Genomic DNA, 21,103 nt, shown 5'->3' on the forward strand with positions numbered 1-21,103 from the left:
TATACGTGTATCTCTAGACTGTTCTAGTGCTCTTGTGTGTGTGTGTGTGTGAGTGAGTATTCTCCCTGAATTGGTCGGGTATGAATGCATCCCTGGCAGGGTCGAGCGCACCCCTTCATTCTTCCCACCTCTCCACATGATGAAAGAGGAGAGCGTGCCATCAGGGCACAATATCAGGGGCATCTCACATCCATCCGTCTGAGGCGCAGATGGTAGGCCAGGTAATTCCATCCACCTAACTGGGCTGCGGATGGTTTGGCTCCTGGACAGGCTTGAAGGCCCCTGACAGGGCCAGGTGTGGTTTCCCTACGGGCCCGACGACATGGAGCCTATGCAGCTAAAAAGGCTGAGGGTGTGGAAATGTGAAATGTCTAAATAAACTACCTGTCTCAGACCGAGTCCATTTACTCGCACTCTGAACCTCGGAGAGGAAATAAGAAATGCTGTTTCTCGCTTTCGAGGGTCTTTAATAAGCTGCTCCCTCAGAGTCAATGCTCTCCATTCAGCAGGCCTGCCTGCCGTGGCCTTGTAACGCAGCCTGTTTATTTGGCTACAGCGGCAAGTCATCGGAAACTTACTGGAAAACAGAGATCCAGTTAAATACTGGGAGAATACGAAGCAAAACAGGATTCTGTCACATCGCTAATCGAGGTTGATTAATGCTAATAGGTTGGGTAGTTGGGTATGGTCGGGAGCAGTTAGAACTGTCTGGATCAAAGCGATTACGGGCAGAACTGGAATTCGTTTACCGAGGAAGCTGCTCCACTCCATGGAGCTGGAACTTCAAATAGCCCCTTTCAAAGCCTGTACACTCGACAGTAACATGCTTGTTTTTGCAGTGCGTTTGATCTCCTCACAAGCTTACTACTGTCCTTCCTACAGGGGGCATACAGGGCGTGTGGAGAAGCGTCGGGATAAGAGACAAGGAGCGGAGAAGAAGTCAGCTCTTAGGGATTAATTATGGTATGCTGATATGAAAACATTAGCCCAGAACTGTCGCTTCGCTTCACCTCACGGCTGCATGGTGGGCTTTAGCGCTAGCTCGCCTCGTTGTTAGTATGTGAGTGCCAGGCAGCCTGCCTTTGAAGGAAGAATGGATAGAGGAGATAGCTAGTGCTCAGGTCAGAGGCTGACATCTCTGCGCTCCAGGACTGTCCTCAGAGGAACAGACTGTGGGGGCGGCTGGGTCAAGCTCAACCCGGGCCAGGTCAGGCCAAGCAGTAAACCTCATGGAGAGACAGGGAAGAGAAGGGCCACAACAGAACCAGGGGATTTCCTGGGTACATGATGACCTGAGGGATACCGCGGCTCCAGAGGGTGTAAAACGCGGGCGGATATGGTCTGGAAAATACAAATAGACCATTGCATTGCCATTCAAATTACAGATATATTTATCTTGTCTGAAAAATATGACTTGATAATATAATATGAAGACTTAGATCTGAAAACACAATTTACCATACTTTTTAATATTTTTTATCTCCTCTTTGGATAGGTTGAACTATATTTTCTTGGCATAACATGGGCAGCATGTAAACACTCATGGTTATTTGACCCCCTGGGCCCATAGCTTCACGAGGCTGGATGGTATGTCCTATGACATGGCTCAAGGTGCTGTACGTTTGGGTGTGTAATGGTATGTGCGTCACATATTTATAGACTACCACAACCTCACGTTACGCAATATTCCAACCTAGTATTTCCAGCACAAAACATTAACTTACCAACAAATATATCTATGCCAAGTGCAGTGAAGTTTAACTTTGAATTAGTCCTATGTCCACACTATGCCTCCTATGTTCTCAGTATATCTCCTATGTCCTCACTATGTCTCCTATGTCCCTGTCTCTCTGCAGTTTGTGGTGACCATGTTCTGGGCCCTGTACTTGTATGACAGAGACCTGGTGTACCCCAGACTGCTGGACAACTTCATACCCCAGTGGCTCAACCACGGCATGGTGAGTACTGTCTGTCTACTATACTGTTCCCAGGCCTGTCATAGCATTACTCTGTTACATTATTTAGTATGGCTAGTACAGGGTGTCTAGAAGAAAGAGCTAGAATAAGATAATGGTTATGCATACATTTTTGTCCAAAAGACAAATGTTATTTAGTCCCAAAGATAAATGTTATTTCACCCACCACACTTCTATGTGGTCATATTTGTCATTTAACATAATCATTTATCACAGTTAGTACGAACAGTGACTCCAGTTGAGGTATTTATTATAGGCCATAAGCATTTTCCCATCACTATTTAAGAACCCACTCAGTAAATAAATAGACATTTGAGAGCATATCTGGAGCCCCAGACATTAGTCACAGTGGACAATGGGCAGCTAATGGTGCCTAAACGCTTCCCATAATAGCAGACACAGTAGTGAGGCACATCTTGTTCCCCCCAATAATCTTCTCTATGGTCATGTTGACGTCAGCAGTCAAAACAATGGGAAGAGGTTTTTCAACTGCTGATATCAATCAGATGGAACTGAAGCCCTCCTGCTGGCACAATTAGATGATAGGCTTGTTATTCTAGCAGGTGAGACTGGTGATTGATGGCTGTGTTCAATGTGTGTGTGTGTGTGTGTGTGTGTGGTGTGTGTGGTGTGTGTGTGTGTGTGTGTGTGTGTGTGTTGTGTGTGTGTGTGTGTGTGTGTGTGTGTGTGTGTGCACACGCGCTGCATGTCTTTTGGCTCCACAATCACATCCCATTCCTACAACAAGAGTCAAGCCTCCAGCTGTGTGCATAGACGTGTATGTAAGGTAAATAAGTCTCAATGGATGTCTTGATGGATGCGACATATTGTTGTAGTCTGTGTCGTGGCTAGCGAACCAATAATAGTACACAGACTGGTTGCTACGTAACAATAACTGTGTTCACAAAGACTCTGTGTAAGCAATGATAAAGTCTGTGTAAGCAATTTGGGTTGAAGTGTATGCAAATGTCCAAAGCGTCACAGATGATGATATTAAATGGTGTTTAATGGGCCATACTACCGAATATCAGCATACCTTTTTCAGTCAAACCGTGGAACAACGCCTTGTTTAGATTGTAACTATGGATATGCAACCTTTCCATTCAGTGGGGATCACGTGAGAGATAATCAGATCATTTTCAAGTGCGCTATGCAAAAGTGCCGGACTCATATCCTCAAGCTCATTACATGAACCATATCCACAGCAGCCAGGAGTGTTGTTTGTTGTGTGTGTTGGAATCTGGGTTGCTACGGTCAATTCAAGTCCCAATTGCTCTGGTCAAACATAAACAGATCAATGATTATGATTCCGCAAATCAGGACGAGATGTTACCCAGCGCCTCAACAATCATGTGGACCAACATGACCCTGTCCAACCCAGAACAGACCAGAAAGTGGCTGGCCTCCAGTCCTGCTAACCATGTTGCTAAGGGCCAACCCCAGGATAACCACAACGGGTCCAACAGCTGAAAACAATTCATAATATGCAAACCTTCCATATATGTGAGCTCTGAGCCATCTGGAACGGGTGACGACTGCAGCAGCAGAGTTACTCCATAGTAAATATTTTGCCACATTCCATGGTACCGCATTTGTTTGTTTACCCCCGCTGCCACGGCAACTGTCTCCCGCTCCCTTCTGTGTGAGGAGGGAGTGACCGGACCCTGTTACTGTTTGGCAGTCTTGCCTAGCTCGTGTCTGCTATTACAGTTCACTACAGAGCAAGAGAGCCTGGCCTAGTTCAGCCCTATATATCTATCGCCTCATCACACTGCATATCACAGGGCTGCTGGTTGAAGATTCAAATACGCAGGCAAACAGGCAGCAGGATGTAACAGAGGAAAGGAAGGCAGGCAGGAATTATTTTGCACCCTGTCTACCACACAATGAAGCCTTGATGCACACAGAGCGATGCAGGGGAAAGAGGTGTTGATAGAAACCTGGTCACACCTTTCCCTCAGTGTGGGAGATACAACAGACCATCCTCACACAGTCCCTGACACAGTGCACTACTGCACACAGCCCTAGAGATAACGTTATTCAGGGAAGGCACAAAGAGAGACAATAATGTTTTATAGACTCTGTAAGGAGGGCTCTGATTACAAAGCTGTTGGTACAGCATGTAGTACTGTCAAAGTGATTTCCCACTGAATGTCCTAGTAACGCTCCGTTCATTTATGCAGAACATCCCCCCCTGAATATTCCTTTCAAGTTCACAAAGTAAAGAGAGACTTGACTTCAAAAGTGTGCCACGGAATGTGTAAATCTGCCATCAAGAGATTTGCCTTCCAGAAGATACACAAAGGAAGAGACAATAAACCAGTGTGAATTCTAGAGCATTTGTCACCAAAGCGTGAATATACGGAACAGTTTTCCTCAGCACATGTTTTGATGTTGTCAAACCCCGATGCTGCATGTTTGGCAAGCTTAACAGGCCTCCCTTAATGTGACTGTGACAATTAGGGCAGAGTCACTTCATCGCCACTTAAACAGTTAGGCGTTGCGGATTCTCTGTGAGAGTTCCACCGAGTTCCACCTGCGTCAAACTCGCTTCAACAATAATCCACGTCTTCACTATGTTATAAGTGGGCTGCTGAGAGAGGACTGTCTCTGTACTGTAATGTTAATTCCAGACATCTCTCACCGCGAACAGTCCAGGTTCAAAGCAGCTCAACGCATGCCAATGCTGCAAGTAAACATTTGACATTTCCCCAGAGGGATGCATATGTAGGGATGGCGCCAGCTGGCTACCAATGTCCCGGTTCACAATAACAACGAGAGTCAGAAACCAACAAAACAAGTGGAAGATTGAGAGAAACAGACAAGTTGGAGGTATTCTATTCTTGTTGGGCCCCTGTGGCGTGCGAAGGAAGCTTCTCTCTCTCTCTCTCTCTCTCTCTGTCAGGGCAGGCTTATATTTCATTCAGCAGGTCGGTTCAGGGGACATTTAAATGACACTGTGCCTTGAGATGGACCTCATTGTGCGCTGGGGTCTTTATGACTGATTATCCCTGGTAAACACCCCCTACGTCTCAGCCAGGCCTTTAGTTGCGCTGCCAAGTGTAAAGCCAGGGGACAATGTGATACACCACAGCACCCTTTCCACAAGAGCAGCCCTCTGATTCCCCCACATCAACWATTCATGTCCCTTCTCTTTTACTTTGGTGTGTTCCCTCTCTATGTTCCTTTGTCATGTGTATTTATTTACCTAAGTGGAAATGTATTTGGATTATTATTACGTTTTCATCACAGATGGTTGTACCAATAATGGTTGTAACAATATCACCTCCTCATGGAGCCCCACAGTGGAGGTGTCATAATACCCATTAAACTTAGCGGTCAAACAGGGAAATGGTTCCAATTGTTTCTCCACCATTAATTTTTCCCACAGGGGATTTTAAAAACACTTCAAATAAGGGCTGTGTTTCGTGTAGGCTTACACTGGCGTGACATTTTGATAACTATGTAAATATCTCTGGGACAAGGTGACTCTTATCAATATATACAGCTCTATTTACTCTCAGAACCCAAAAATGCTAATTAGCATCAAAGTAGACATAATGCAAGACTACAAATCCCTGCAAGCTCCAGCACGTCATCTCAAAATTAAATCAGATTTTATTTGTCACACACACATGGTTAGCAGATGTTAATGCAAGTGTAGCGAAATGCTTGTTCCGACAGTGCAGTAATATCTAACAATAATATCTAATAGTAATATCTAACAAGTAATCTAACAATTCCCCAACAACTACCTAATACACACATATCTGTCACGTCCATCGTTAGAAGGAGACCAAGGCTCAGCGTGAGTAGAGTTCCACATACTTTTAATAAACCAAAACTCAGCAAAACAAACAAGCACAAACTCTAACCGTGACGCTACTGTTGTGCACCCAGGTAATTAAATGTAGACAAGATCCCACAAATAACCATGGGGAAATGGCTACCTAAATATGATCCCCAATCAGAGACAACAATAAACAGCTGCCTCTGATTGGGAACCATATCAGGCCACTGTAGACATACAAATTCACCTAGATGACCCACCCAAGTCACTATCACTCCCCAACCAACACAGAGAAAAAACAGCTTACTATGGTCAGGGCGTGACAATATCTAAAGGGGTGATTGAGAATATGTACATGTAAGTATATGGATGAGCAATGGTGAAGGTGCAATAGATGGTATAAAATACAGTATATCCAGATGAAGTCGGAAGTTTACATACACCTTAGCCAAATACATTTGAACTCAGTTTTTCACAATTCCTGACATTTTATCCTAGTAAAGATTTCCTGTTTTAAGTCAGTTAGGATCACCACTTTATTTTAAGAATGTGAAATGTCAGAATAATAGTAGAGAGAATTATTTATTTCAGCTTTTATTTCTTTCATCACATTCCCAGTGGGTCAGAAGTTTACGTACACTAAATTAGTATTTAGTAGCATTGCCTTTAAATTGTTTAACTTGGGTCAAACATTTCGGGTAGCCTTCCACAAGCTTCCCACAATAAGTTGGGAGAATTTTGGCCCATTCCTCCTGATAGAGCTGGTGTAACTGAGTCAGGTTTGTAGGCCTCCTTGCTCGCACACGCTTTTTCAGTTCTGCTCACACATTTTCTATAGGATTGAGGTCAGGGCTTTGTGATGGCCAATCCAATACCTTGACTTTGTTGTCCTTAAGCCATTTTGCCACAACTTTGGAAGTATGCTTGGGGTCATTATCCATTTGGAAGACCCATTTGCGATCAAGCTTTAACTTCCTGACTGATGTCTTGAGATGTTGCCTCAATATATCCACATAATTTTCCTTTCTCATGATGTCATCTATTTTGTGAGGTGCACCAGGCCCTCCTGCAGCAAAGCAACCCCAAATGCTGCCACCCCCGTGCTTCACGGTTGGGATGGTGTTCTTCGGCTTGCAAGCCTCCCCCTTTTCCCTCCAAACATAACAATGGTCATTATGGCCAAACAGTTCTATTTTTGTTTCATCAGACCAGAGAACATTTATCCAAAAAGTACGATCTTTGTCCCCATGTGCAGTTGCAAACCGTAGTCTGGCTTTTTTATGATGGTTTTGGAGCACTGGCTTCTTCCTTGCTGCACGGCCTATCAGGTTATGTCGATATAAGACTCGTTTTACTGTGGATAAAGATCAATACTTTTTTCCCGGTTTCCTCCAGCATCTTCACAAGGTCCTTTGCTGTTGTTCTGGGATTGATTTGCACTTTTTGCACCAAAGTATGTTAATCTCTAGGAGACAGAACGTGTCTCCTTCCTGAGTGGTATGACGGCTGCGTGGTCCTATGATGTTTATACTTGCGTACTATTGTTTGTACAGATGAACGTGGTACCTTCAAGCGTTTGGAAATTGCTCCCAAGGATGAAGCAGACTTGTGGAGGTCTACAATTTTTTTCTGAGGTCTTGGCTGATTTATTTTGATTTTCCTATGATGTCAAAAAGAGGCACTAAGTTTGAAGGTAGACCTTGAAATACATCCACAGGTACAGCTCCAATTGACTCAGATTTTGTCAATTAGCCCATCAGAAGCATCTAAAGCCATGACATGATTTTCTGGAATTTTCCAAGCTGTCAGGCACAGTCAACTTAGTGTATGTAAACTTCTGACCCACTGGAATTGTGATACAGTGAATTATAAGTGAAATAATCTGTCTGTAAACAATTATTGGGAAAAATACTTCTGTCATGCACAAAGTAGATGTCCTAACCGACTGCCAAAACTATAGTTTGTTAACAATACATTTGTGGAGTGGTTGAAAAACAAGTTTTCATGACCCCAACCTAAGTGTATGTAAACTTCCGACTTCAACTGTACATGTGATATGAGTAATGTAAGATATGTAAACATTATTAAAGTAGCATTATTTAGAGTGCATTGTATAAAGTGACTAGTAATCTATTTATTAAAGTGACCAGTGATTGGGTCTCAATGTAGGCAGCAGCCTCTCTGAGTTAGTGATTGCTGTTAAGCAGTCTGATGGCCTTGAGATAGAAGCTGTTTTTCAGTATCTCGGTCCCAACTTTGAATCACCTGTACTGACCTTGCCTTCTGAATGGTAGCGGTGTGAACAGGCAGTGGCTCGGGTGGTTGATGTCCTTGATGATCTTTTTGGCTTTCCTGTGACATCGGGTACTGTAGGTGTCATGGAGGGCAGGTAGTTTGCCCCCGGTGATACGTTGTGCAGACCGCACCACTCTCTGGAGAGCCTTGCGGTTGAGGGCGGTGCAGTTGCCATACCAGGCTGTGATACAGCCCGACAGAATGCTCTCGATTGTGCATCTGTAAAAGTTTGTTAGGGTTTTGGGTGACAAGCCACATTTCTTCAGCCTCCTGAAGATTTCTTCACCACACTGTCAGTGTGAGTGGACCATTTCAGTTTGTCTGTGATGTGTCCCCCGAGGAACTTAAAACTTTCCACTTTCTCCACTGCTGTCCCTTCGATGTGGATAGGGGGATGCTCCCTCTGCTGTTTCCTGAAGTCCATGATCATCTCCTTTGTTTTTTTGATGTTGAGTGAGAGGTTGTTTTCCTGACACCACACTCTGAATGCCCTCATCTCCTCCCTGTAGGCTCTCGTCGTTGTTGGTAATCAAGCCCAATACTGTTGTGTCGTCCGCAAACTTGATCATTGAGTTGTAGGCGTGCATGGCCACGCAGTCGTGGGTGAACAGGAAGTACAGGAGGGGGCTGAGCACGCACCCTTGTGGGGCCCCAGTGTTAAGGGTCAGTGAAGTGGAGATGGTGTTTCCTACCTTCAACACCTGGGGGCGGCCCATCAAAGTCTAGGACCCAATTGCACAGGGCGGGGTTGATGATGAGCTTGGAGGGTACTATGGTGTTGAATGCTGAGCTGTAGTCAATGAACAGCATTCTTACATAGGTATTCCTTTTGTCCAGATGGGATAGGGCAGTGTGCAGTGTGATGGCAATTGCATTGTCTGTGGACCTGTTGGGGTGGTATGCAAACGGAAGTGGGTCTAGGGTGGCCGGTAAGGTGGAGGTGATATGATCCTTGAATAGTCTCTCAATGCACTTCATGATGACAGAAGTCAGTGCTACGGGGCGGTAGTCATTTAGTTTAGTTGTCTTTGCCTTCTTGGGTACAGGAACAATGGTAGCCATCTTGAAGCATGTGGGGACAACAGAATGGGATAGGGATGGGGATTGGGATAGGGATTGATTGAATATGTCCGTAAACACACCAGCCAGCTGGTCTGCGCATGCTTTGAGAACACGGCTAGGCATGCCGTCTGGGCCAGCAGCCTTGCAAGGGTTAACATGTTTAAATGTTTTACTCACGTCAGCCACGGAGAAGGAGAGGGGGGGTGCAGACGTGGCTGGTTTTTCTTTTGTAGCCAGGGATTTCTTGTAGACCCTGCCACATATGTATCGTGTCTGTTTAATTGCGACTCCACCTTGTCCCTGTACTGGAATTTTGCTTGTTTGATTGCCTTGCAGAGGGAATAGCTACACTGTTTAAATTCAGACATGTTCCCAGACCTCTTTCCATGGTTAAATGCGGTGGATCGCGCTAAATGCGTGAATGCCGCCATCCATCCACAGTTTCTGGTTAGGGTAGGTTTTAATAGTCACAGTGGGTACAACATCTCCAATGCACTTCTTTATAAACACATTCACCAAGTCAGCGTATAGGTCGATGTTGTTCTCTGAGGCTGACCGGAACATATTTCAGTCCACCGGATTAAAACAATCTTGAAGCGTGGCTTCCGATTAGTCGGACCAGCGTTGAATGGTTCTCATCACTGGTACATCCTGTTTGAGTTTGTGCCTTTAAGACGGAAGGAGTAAGATGGCGTCGTGGTCGGATTTTCCGAAGGGAGGGTGGTGGAGGGCTTTGTATGCATCGTGGAAGTTAGAGTAGTAGTGGTCGAGGGTATTGCGCATGCACGTAGCTCAATCAATATGCTGTAAGAATTTAGGTAGACTTGTTCTCAAATTTGCTTTGTTAAAATCCCCAGCTACAATAAATGCAGCCTCAAATGCAGTGTCTCTAGCTGACACCTTTGCTAACAGGTTTTGTGTCAATTTAAAACTTGCACAAGACAGTTCACAAAATTGTATATTGAAAGTAATGTAGCCAATTTATTCATTACTAAATTTAGCTAATATTAGATAGTTAATCCAGAGATTCTTACTTTTGCCTCGACTCGACAGTCTCGTTCAGACCATCATGGCATTTGTAGTTCTTTATGATAGCCACATTAGCAGCTAATTAGCATTGCATTTTTGGGGGGTAAATACAGGCAAATATATTGATAAAAGGCACCATGTCCTTGTCACGTTGTATAAATGATTGGAGACAGGCGCAGGAATTCGTAATAGGAGGTTTTATACTCCACCCAAAATATACAACATGCCATGAAAAGGCACGGGGGCGAAGCCCAAAACAACCACGTATACAAAAACACAGGGATGTGACCCAAACAAAGAGCGAGGTTAAACCTCTAATAAATACACGAGACGATACACGTAATAACAATACACGGGACGAGACCCATAATAACAAGTGCACAACAATACACGGGACGAGACCCGTAATAACAAGTGCACAACAATACACGGGACGAGACCCGTAATAACAATACACAGGACGAGACCCGTAATAACAAGTGCACAATACACGCAGCACGAAAGCCGAAACAACAAAGCACAGGTACTCACAAGACCAACGGACATGGGAACAATAAACGACCAGGACAATGGTGAACAGAGGGCACATATATACAATTACTAATCAGAGGAATTGGAACCAGGTGTGTGTAATGAGAGAGTTCAGTGACGCCTGGCCGGTGAGGTAGACCTCCGGAACTGGGGCATGGAATGAGCAGCAGTACCGGGGGAATCCATGACAGTCCTAGAGAGATTTACACGGTTATCAAAACGTCACGCCAGGGTAAGCCTACACGAATCATAGCCATTATTCTAAAATCCCCTATGGGAAAAATTTGTGGTGGAAAAATTATTGGAACCATTTCCTTCTTCGAACGCTAGGTTTTATGGGTATTATGACTCATATTGTGATACTCTTTTCCCAGATGTGTATCTCTATATACAGTATAATGCTATATTTTCTCCCTGACTCCGTCTCTTAGTTTTGAAGTTAGTACAGTGTCTTACAGAGAGCGACAGGACTGAAGAGTCTGTAAACTCTGCAGACTGCCTCCTAAACTGTCTCTGAACTGTTTGTGGCGTTTCAGTCCAATTCCTTGTGCTGGATTTGTGGGCAGTCATTAAGAATGGAAAATAGCAGTGCCCACAGACAAATGTGGAATGGGCCCTTTGCAGAGGAGAAGATTGTGTGTAACTGTAAGCTCCTGCTGTGACTTTGGGGTTTGTTTAGACTGTGGGACGGTGGAGATGGCCATTTAAAGTAACAGTCTTTACAGTCCCTACTGTAACTCTTGTGAAAGTAGAGGTTTCTGTCAGTATGGCCGCAATCGATCAACGTCCCATCCAATATACTGCTGGGATGATTGCGGCTTCCAATGCACTCTAATGGTGTCCACATTCTTGATAATGACATGTTTGGTTTACCAACATCTGAGGAGCTACATCTTTGGAGTTAACACACAGTGTAAGTTCAACCAATGGTATTACCCAGACCAAGGATAAGACACTTGTACTATAAGAAACAGATGTGTTTGTGTAAGTCGACTGTTTTCAGAACTCTTATGCACTTCACATTGCATACTGTACATTTGGATCCAGAGATGTTTTTGGCGCCGTCTCAAGAATGCAAAACACAGATGAGACAAACACCCCATCCATAATGAGAAAGACATGGCTAGGTGTAGCCCACTGTCAACCAGACTCCGCCATTGTTACAGCACTGCAGCTCCCACTTAAATCATCCTGTTAAAGGCAAGACCCAGGTTCTAAACTCTGTGCTGCTTCCTATGTCTTGAACTGATAAAACATCACAGGTACAGTCTAGGAAGATATAGGTGGCTGTAATAAGATTGCCCCCTGGTGGGCATTGCCCAAGTAGCTACCTGGTACATGGTTACATGAAGGAACATTTATTGGCTGACATGATACCGTTTTATTGCAGGCATCAAAGGCAGCTGTGGGTCCTCCTACATTTGTACCTTGACATAATTTTGACCTGTTATAGGGCCTAGTGTTCCCCACATTATCTGATGGCTACACCTATCACTCAGGGTAGTCCCACGGAATTCCCTATGTAATGTCATAATGCAGATATGTAACTATTTTGGGGGGATTTCTTATATATAGTGTTAGGTGTGACCGAGATGGCAGCACAGCAATTTATCTCTCTGGATAGCAGTCTCCTAGTCCCGGTGGAGGTATTAAAGGTAGCTGGGTGCAATCATTGTGCTTCAGTAGACACCAGGGACTTGAGAGTGCATAACACTGGTTATAACCTGACTGAGCATGTCTGTCACTGGTCCACTTCATGGGAACAACCTACCCCACTGACCTCAGCTTGCTTCATCTTCCACTGCTTGTTGATGTTTTCTCGGCCTGCCGTCACATAGTCATGTAAGTGTTATCTTTTACACGCTAACTACCTGCAGCCATTTAGAAAAGCTGCAAAGTGACAGATGTGATCTGGCTGTTATTACTGGCAGGTGTCCAATATTTTACTAAGGACATACTGTACCTTAGTCTTATGTAAGACCTGCTCAGTTGGGGCTGAGATGGCAGAGGGAGGAGAAGACAAGTGAAGAATAAGGGAAAGGCAGGCAGACGTTCTTATATGACTCAGCTCCCCTGTGTTCTTCCAGAGAACAGAGTGGGTCAGTTTAATTTCGACTAATGCCCAGTAAGGACAGCTGGTCTAAACAACTTATTGTGATTGGCTCGAGGCTATAGTGATGACAACACAAGGCCAGAGGTGCCATCTATGTATTGAGGGGCCTGTGATCTATAACCCCACAACCCCCTTGAACTTTCTTTCGATTAGAGCATTGGGCCAGTAACCGAAAGGAGAATCCCCAAGCTGACAAGGTAAAAATCTGTCATTCTCCCCCTGAGCAAGGCAGTTAACCCACTGTTCCCCGGGCGCCAAAAACGTGGATGACGATTAAGGCAGCCCCCCACTCCTCTCTGATTCAGAGGGGTTGGGTTAAATGGGTTAAATGCGGAAGACACATTTCAGTTGAAGGCATTCAGTTGTACAACTGACTAGGTATCCCCCTTTCCCATTTCCCTCCATCCCAGTGCTGGCCTCTGCTAACTGGCCTGTCCTGTCCTCAGGGTTAGGTCAAAGGTCATGGTCCCAGCTGGCATGAAGAGTTAGGCACATCATCACTAACCAGCGTGCCCATGTAGCCCGGAGCAGCCCTGCCAGCCCTAACAGTGGTGCCAGGAGTATTCATCCACGGCCTGTCATAACATGATAATCACATTAACAATGCCAGTAGAACCCAGTGTTCTGCTCCCATAGAGTGCAATCATCCTCCTCTTTCCTTCCTAATGGGAGACATTACACAGAAACTCAATCCCCAGTGGGAGAACCAAACGGCTCTGCTGCTCCTCTAGTGTCACAGAATAGCTTTCCTTCCTGATACAGTTGATCATGCTATACTAAGGAAGAGATTGTCGAGTGTAGGTCTTTCGGAGCATGCAGTTGCATGGTTTGCTAACTATCTGTCTGATAGAACTCAGTGCACTCAATTTGATGGGCTTATGTCTGTTAAATTGTCTGTCCTTAATGGTGTGCCCGAAGGCTCTGTACTTGGTCCTCTCTTATTCACTATTTATATAAATGATTTAGACAAAAATGTCCAAAATGCACAACTTCATTTTTATGCTGATGATACTGTTATTTACTGTTGTGCCTCGTCTCTTACAAAAGCTTTCCAGAACTTGCAAACTGCTTTTTATACTGTTCAACATACCTTGTGTCAATTGAAGCTTATCCTCAATACTGACAAAACTAAACTAATGGTGTTTTCTAATGCAAGAAATAGACCTCTGAACCTTTCACCTATTACTACCTGTCAGGGCAAGGAGATTGAGGTTGTAACCTCATATAAATATCTTGGAATTTTAATTGATGACGGCCTCTCTTTTAAATTGCATATTCAACAACTTACAAAAAAATTGAAGCTGAAATTGGGATTTTATTTTAGGAATAAGGCCTGTTTTTCTTTTGAAGCCAGAAGGAGGCTAGTATCAGCTTCATTTATGCCTTTATTAGACTATGGGGATATTTTATATATGAATGCTTCCGCTCAGTGTTTGAGATCAATTGACACTCTTTACCATGGCACTTTGAGATTTATTTTAAACTGCAAAACCCTTACGCACCACTGCACTTTGTATACCAGGGTTGGCTGGCCTTCTCTAGTCACTCGTAGGCTCAGTCACTGGTATACTTTTATTTACAAAGCCATTTTGGGTTTACTACCTTTTTATTCTCTTCGTTCGCTGGACTTTATCCTGTTTTTAATTTGCTGTTTTTGATTTGTTATACTCTTGTGAATTCAATGGTTTTTACTAGATTACTTGTAGTTTTTCATGTTGTCTGTCTGTGTCACGTTCCTGACCTGTTTTCCGTTGTTTTTGTATGTGTTTAGTATGGTCAGGGCGTGAGCTGGGTGGGTAGTCTATGTTATGTGTTTCTATGTTGGGTTCAATGTGTTGCCTGATATGGTTCTCAATTAGGGGCAGGTGTTTGACGTTTCCTCTGATTGAGAACCGTATTAAGGTAGGCTGTTCACACCGTTTGGTTTTGTGGGTGATTGTCTTCTGTGTCAGTGTTTGTTACCACACGGGACTGTTTCGTTTGTCTAGTCTATTCCTGTTCGTGCGTTCTTCGTTTATATGTAAGTTCTCATGTTCAGGTCGGTCTACGTCGTTTTTTGTTTTGTAATTTCTCAAGTGTATTTCGTGTTCGTCTTGTTTAAATAAATTCATCATGTCTTCACAACACGCTGCGTTTTGGTCCGATCCCTACACCTCCTCTTCAGAAGAGGAGGAAAACAGCCGTTACAGTCTGTAATTGTGTAATGACTTGGTTCTGCCTATCTTGGCCAGGACGCTCTTGAAAAAGAGATTTTAAATTTCAATGAGCCCTTCCTGGTTAAATAAATTCACTCTGATGCTTTACCGAATTAGATGTTGAGGCGAAGTCAAATGCAGTCCTTTTTCAGTGGATAAAGAGGGAGACATTGTTGCTTGTTTAATTTGTATAACACAAGACATCTTAAACTCTTCTCTGTTGTAATTCATCAAACCAGAAGCCTCTGCATACTGTTTCTCATACCTCGGACAATATCCTTCAAGATTCTGCCAAGAGGTGCATCTCTCCACAGAGGAACCCACCCCGCCTGAAATGTACATCAGGAGAAGCTTCTCAAGCTGGAGGAAAACAATGCCTCTCTCGAAAACGCTGGGAAGGTCGATAAAACTACGAGGAGCGTATAAAACATGGTGCAACATTTTTCACGGAGACCTCGTGGGGTTGCCATGAACTGTTCTTTATATTTCAAACATATTGTGGAGGGGAAAAGAAGGAAGGGATGGGAATGTAGCAGAAGAAAAAAAATGACCTGGCATCATTAGCTACTCAGCAGTAAGCCTCTCCCCGTAAACTTTGACTTGCTTATTTGGTTTAAGAGACGTTGGCCGTTGCTCAAACGTTTTCACATCTGCTGAAATTTGTTTGGTTCAGGGTTCCAGAAATGGGTTTCGAAGTGCAGATGAGCCTGGCCACGAAACCAAGGAGGTGGCCAAATTCACCGGGCGTCAGGAGGTTTTAAGAGTSTTCTCTGTCTGCTAGAGTTACACTAAAAGAGTTGCGCATCCCAACAGACTTGTAAAAATAGCAGGTGAACTGAAAATGCGCACAGCAGATGTCTCCGGATGGTAGTCAGTCACACAGACAAGCTTTTTAATATAGCCCCATCAGACACAAGTGTGATGCCACTATTCCAGATCCATCTGAATCTCTGAGAAATAATATACATCATTATGGGACCTCCATTTATTCAAATGGAGCTAATTAGCTGATATGAAAGTATAAAAGTAATTCCTTAATGTGATCACAGAGGGGCCATTCTAATGAGGGAGGTCCACTATCATACAAGAGAACATAACATGGGGGCTGTGTTTGGCTCTGCTGTGTATTTCTGGAAGAGGCCCTGTGAGTGTCAGCACTGTCCCAGCCAGCATGTTAGGGAGGCAGGGAGGTGACAGGTGTTCATGGTTGACAGGTGTCCAGGGCCTCTCTACCCMAGCTCTCATCACCTCTGGCCTGGCCACTGCCTCTGGAGCCTCAGCCTGTCCTGTCATGAACACGCACACAGTGGTGATGAGCTGAAGAGGCTCGTAGGGGCGCAGAGCTGCTCCCCCTGTCATCCCGACTGCAGGGCCCTCATCAGAGACACTTCCTCCAGTGTCAGAGGAGATCATCGATATTTGAGTGTGTGTTTGATGTTTTTTCAATTTCGGACAAGAAAGTGAGCGATTACAAGATGATGAGGGCTGTGGACATCTGCAGACTCAGCTGAAACCAAGGCCTTTCTTACAGCCACGGCTCTGACTAGCTCCTGACTGACCTTATTTAAGTGAAAACAGAGAGGCAACTCATTGTTAAACACTTTAATGTAGTGCTCTCAGAGCCCTGTCTGCCGTGCAGATGCTTACCGCGGGGGAACATTTTGAGGGGAGATTTCGCTGAAAATAATCTGATTCTACCTTGCTGCTTGGGCCAGCTGTGTGTGAAGCGGGAGAACAGATGTGCACGGTGTCTGAGAGAGACAGGTTCAGTTAGCTGGAGAGAACCAACCCAACTTCTCCAACAACTCAGGGAGGGAAGGAAAGAGAAAGAGAGAGAGAGAGTGAGAGACATCGGGAAAAAGAGAGAGGCTGAGAGGGAAGATAGAGAAAGAGAGAGAGAACACGAGTGTTCAATGGTATTGATTCTCCACCAGAAAAACAATCCTTTCCCGTGTAAAGTGTTCTCTGCACTGCTATTTCCTTCTGGTTTGCAGACTGCTGGGGGATTACTTAAAAAATATCAATAATTGCAGGTCAATTTTTCTGGATGCTAATATTTCAGGGCAGTTTGAGGCGCAATGGTGTACAATATCATGATTGAGTCGCCGGCCACGTTAAGCCTGGAAAAGTTACTAAGTTAAGTTCCCCCATCCAAACCCTGTCATTAAAACGGGTGCATAGCTGGCTCACTAGCTCATCCTTGACAACTGGGAAAATATTTACTCATCTCGACTCAGTGAATGAGGGCCGTTTCACAGCTTGCTTTTTTGCCCATTGTTCCCAAAGCCGATGTAAAGCTTACTGCATGAGGAAATCAGTTAGAGACACTMAATTTCTTATTTAGTTGAATTACAATGTCCTTTAGTGTGACTCTGCTTCAGCAGTACATTTCCATTTGTGAGAATGTGTTCACAACTCTGTTGGTGGGATGGCAGCAGGTGAGGTGTGATGCATCCGCGCATTCAACGCCGCGCGTTGGCTCCTCAACGCATAATACGAATGTGAAGTCTTGACACTTGGCTTTCTCACTTATCATCCACTCCTTGGCGTTTTCAGAGTGCAGTGAGACCTGCTCCTCTCTTCCTCTCTCTTTCTTTCTCCCCAGTGTTTGTGTTTGACATGGCMTATCCTGTTTTAGCCCTGGACCACTTGAGTGACTTGCGCTTTTTTTGTATGAGGGGATTTTCCACAGACAGTACTGGCATCCAGACCATAGGTCTCTGAGAGCTCCTCAATCTGGTGGTCAGAGAGAGAGTGAGAGAGACAGAGACATTAGATTCGTGGGGGGCTAAAATAAAACATGACGGAGTCATTTGAAATCCTGGTGTTTGCGGTATAATGAGAATGAGCATACCCCTGGAGGTATTTTCTAGAGATTGCGTTGCTGACGGGGGAAGAGGGGCTACGGGGTCATGTGAGCCCTCTGTTGACTGGGAGCTGCTGAGAGTGTGTTGCGTGGGTTGGCGGAGGGTGGGCAGGTGGTGGAGTGCGGCTGGAGGGAGGGAGCAGTGTGTGTGTGTGGGGGGGGAACTCTACACCCGACCTTGGGAGGGAGCGCTATTTCTGTCACCCAATACCCTCTGGGAGCCCTTGACTAGGCCAACAGGCATCCCATCCCGCCCACTGCAGCAAAATAACTCTGGTGTCCACAATCCCACAATGCCCTAACAGCAGCACACACACAGGCTGGCCTGGCAGGGAGGGAGGGGAGAAGGGGGAGAGCGCATGACACTAAGTACACAGGGTGAAATAAGTGACTTAAGCATGTCAGGCATCTTGTCACTGATTAGAAAGGGAACTGAGAGCCCAGTCAATAATTCATGCTCTATCTATACGTGACAGAAGAGGTGGAGGGGAGGGTCGCTCTCACCTCCCAATGTCAGCTAACCTACTGAACGTTCACTCACCATAGGGGGGTAAGAAAAGACACCGTGTCCCCAGTGTTTGTACATACTTACATTCTCATTGTCACTTCGAGTAATTGCCACAAGCACAGAAATCAAGCGCATCAGCTGATATTGCACCAATCAGATTCCTCACTCTACCTTAACATGGCTGTCTATTTAGTCAATCAAGTTCTGCACACACATTCTCTGATGGCTGCAGTGCACAAGCTGAGCGCTGGTGTTGCTGATGGCATGCTATTGTTGTAACCTGCTTTACCCGCCACGTCTGTTTCCTGCTTTCCCACCCCGGACTCCACCTGTTTGCGCACTGCTTTTGTTTCGGTCACAGGGATTTGCACAGCGTTCTTTGCTCACTGCCTGTAATTGTTATTATCCGTGTGCTACCCCAAAGGAGCAGAGCTCAATGCCAAGACTAATGCATTGCATGCATTGTAATCTTTTTTGAATATGTGGCATTTCCTGTCTGAACCAGTTCATTTGTATATGGATAGTCTAATGTAACGGAGTCAGTCGTGACAGCAATGGAAAGGCAGGAGTCTTTGTGGCTTCAGAAGTGACGCTCTCTCTTGTTGTCTATTTATTTGTTCTCTGGTTGTCCATTGTGTGTGGTGGCTATGGTAATTACCATACTTTGCATAGCATACACTCAGAGGTCCTCAAAATATGTCCCCAGGACTTAGATAGCAGTAGCAGACAATAATGACAATAGAAGTACTAGTAGCTGAGGCTTCACACTCTTGACCACAGGGTGTCGGGTTCAAATCCCAACCAGGCTACAGCTGTGAAAGCTTTGTGTGATAAATTTCACCCTAATTGCTCTGTGGGGAAATGGAGAGCCTAAGTAGCTTCCAGGGTATCTTCACTGTGGACTAGGGCATCTGCCAAGCAACATGTTCAATGGAAATCATAGACCTCTCCATTGCATGAATTAATAAGCATTGTCAGGAAGCATGAGACCAAAGCGCATCATGGACATGGTTTTATATGGCAAGTCAAAATAGATTAAGTGTGAGTGATATTGGCAGGGAGGGTTGTTCTTGGAGCCTGTGTTAAAACCACCTTCCTTCACTGGCCTGGATCTGTTGTGGGAGAACTCTTCTCAGCAGTGCTAACTAAACTCTCTCTGCCCTCTCTGCACTACTCCGCTTAATCCTGCTTGGCCCTTCGATGATGGCCATTACTGCTCATGTAAACCCATACTGTAAATCTAGAGGTTATTCTTGCCTCAGCGTTTAGATGAACTCTGTCTGGAAAAGTGTCCATGTCTCCGTGCCTACGCATTTATATTAGAGAAAAAGGAGATTGAGATAGCTCAAAAGCAAGTGAGAGGGAAAGACAGATAGATAAGCGAGCGAGACTTTGACTCTGACACAAACCATGCACAGCACAGCACGCTCTCCCTGGGAACATTTAGAAATCCAGGAGAGCAGAGCGGTGGAAGAGCTCCTCTCTCTCCTGAAAGGGAGTATCTGTAATGTCTCTGTGGAGATGAGGTACTTCTTACCTCATTTGCACTTCCAGCAGCTGCGTGGAACTGCCGCGCGTCAAGGTTCACTCTCAGGCTATAGCACAGGAGATGTATGGATGTGTATATCTCCCCCACATGTCACGATCAATCCTCTATAGTGTCTTTATTTTCACATGCACAGGATGCAGCAGGTGTAAAACAGCACAGTGAAACGCTTACTTGGAGCTCTTTCCCAACAATGCAGAAGAAAAGTAATGATGTAGAAGAAAGAAAACATGAGAAATATGAGAGAATAAAATCAAATAAAAAACAGGAGAAGGTCAGTTCCAGATTCCAATGTGCAGGGGTACTGGAGGGATTGAGGTAGGTCTGTACATGTACACAGGGGTAAAAGTGACTAGTAGCAGGATATATACCAATGGTAATAATTATCACTATAGCAGCAGCGTATGTTGTGAGTGGGTGTTTGCATGGTGATGAGTGTATGTGTGTGTGACTATGTGTGTATGCGTGTGGGAGAAGAGTGTAGATCTGTGCCTCAGTGGGTAGAGATCTGTGGATGAGACATGTGGATGAGATCTGTGGATGAGATCTGTGGATCTGGATCTGTGGATGAGATCTGTGGATGAGACCTGTGGATGAGATCTGTGGATGCGCATAGGAGGTCAAAGATAGGAGGGGAGTGCGTGTGTGTGTGTGTGTGTGTGTGTGTGTGTGTGTGTTGTGTGTGTGTGTGTGTGTGTGTGTGTGTGGTGTGTGTGTGTGTGGTGTGTGTGTGTGTGTGTGTGTGTGTGTGTGTGTGTGTGTGTGTGTGTGTGTGTGTGTGTGTGTGTGTGTGTGAATGAAAGAGAGAAAGAGGCCAGCTGTGAGGAGCTACTCATCATTTTGAATGAGGTCGTAAGGAACACACTGTACAGCATTGTGGCATGAGGATACTCACTGTGACTGGGTTAGCCTCAGTCTACACCCTACCCGTTGTGTGTGTGTGTGTCAAGAGTGCAATTCAGTAGTGTTTAGGGAGCTTCATTTGTGTGACCAGGACATGGTAGAATAAGTTATGTTCTGTTGTAGTGTGGTGAGAGGCCAGTAAGAGGTGTAATAAATAACATTGAATAGCACTTACTGGCACATTAATGAAGAGTTGAGGGTAAACCACCGTTTCTGGGCAGGGCCGTGTAATGCCAACATGGCAGGTATTTAAGAACAGATTAGACTGGAACATGGCTCATTGATAGGC

At 44.9% G+C, this 21,103-nt stretch overlaps 1 protein-coding gene across 3 annotated transcripts in view; it reads left to right on the forward strand.

Annotated features, from left to right (window-relative positions):
- aig1 (androgen-induced 1 (H. sapiens)) overlaps window positions 1–21,103 on the forward strand; it is an 84,937-nt gene that overhangs the window by 17,840 nt on the left and 45,994 nt on the right. For all 3 annotated transcript variants that reach the window (XM_070435878.1, XM_023973749.3, XM_070435879.1), the window contains one exon: window positions 1,857–1,958. In XM_070435878.1, the coding sequence (XP_070291979.1) occupies window positions 1,857–1,958 (102 nt within the window). The remainder of the gene's footprint in view (window positions 1–1,856; window positions 1,959–21,103) is intronic.

This window comes from Salvelinus sp. IW2-2015, linkage group LG28 (genome assembly GCF_002910315.2).
Source record: "Salvelinus sp. IW2-2015 linkage group LG28, ASM291031v2, whole genome shotgun sequence".
Lineage (NCBI taxonomy): Eukaryota > Metazoa > Chordata > Actinopteri > Salmoniformes > Salmonidae > Salvelinus > Salvelinus sp. IW2-2015.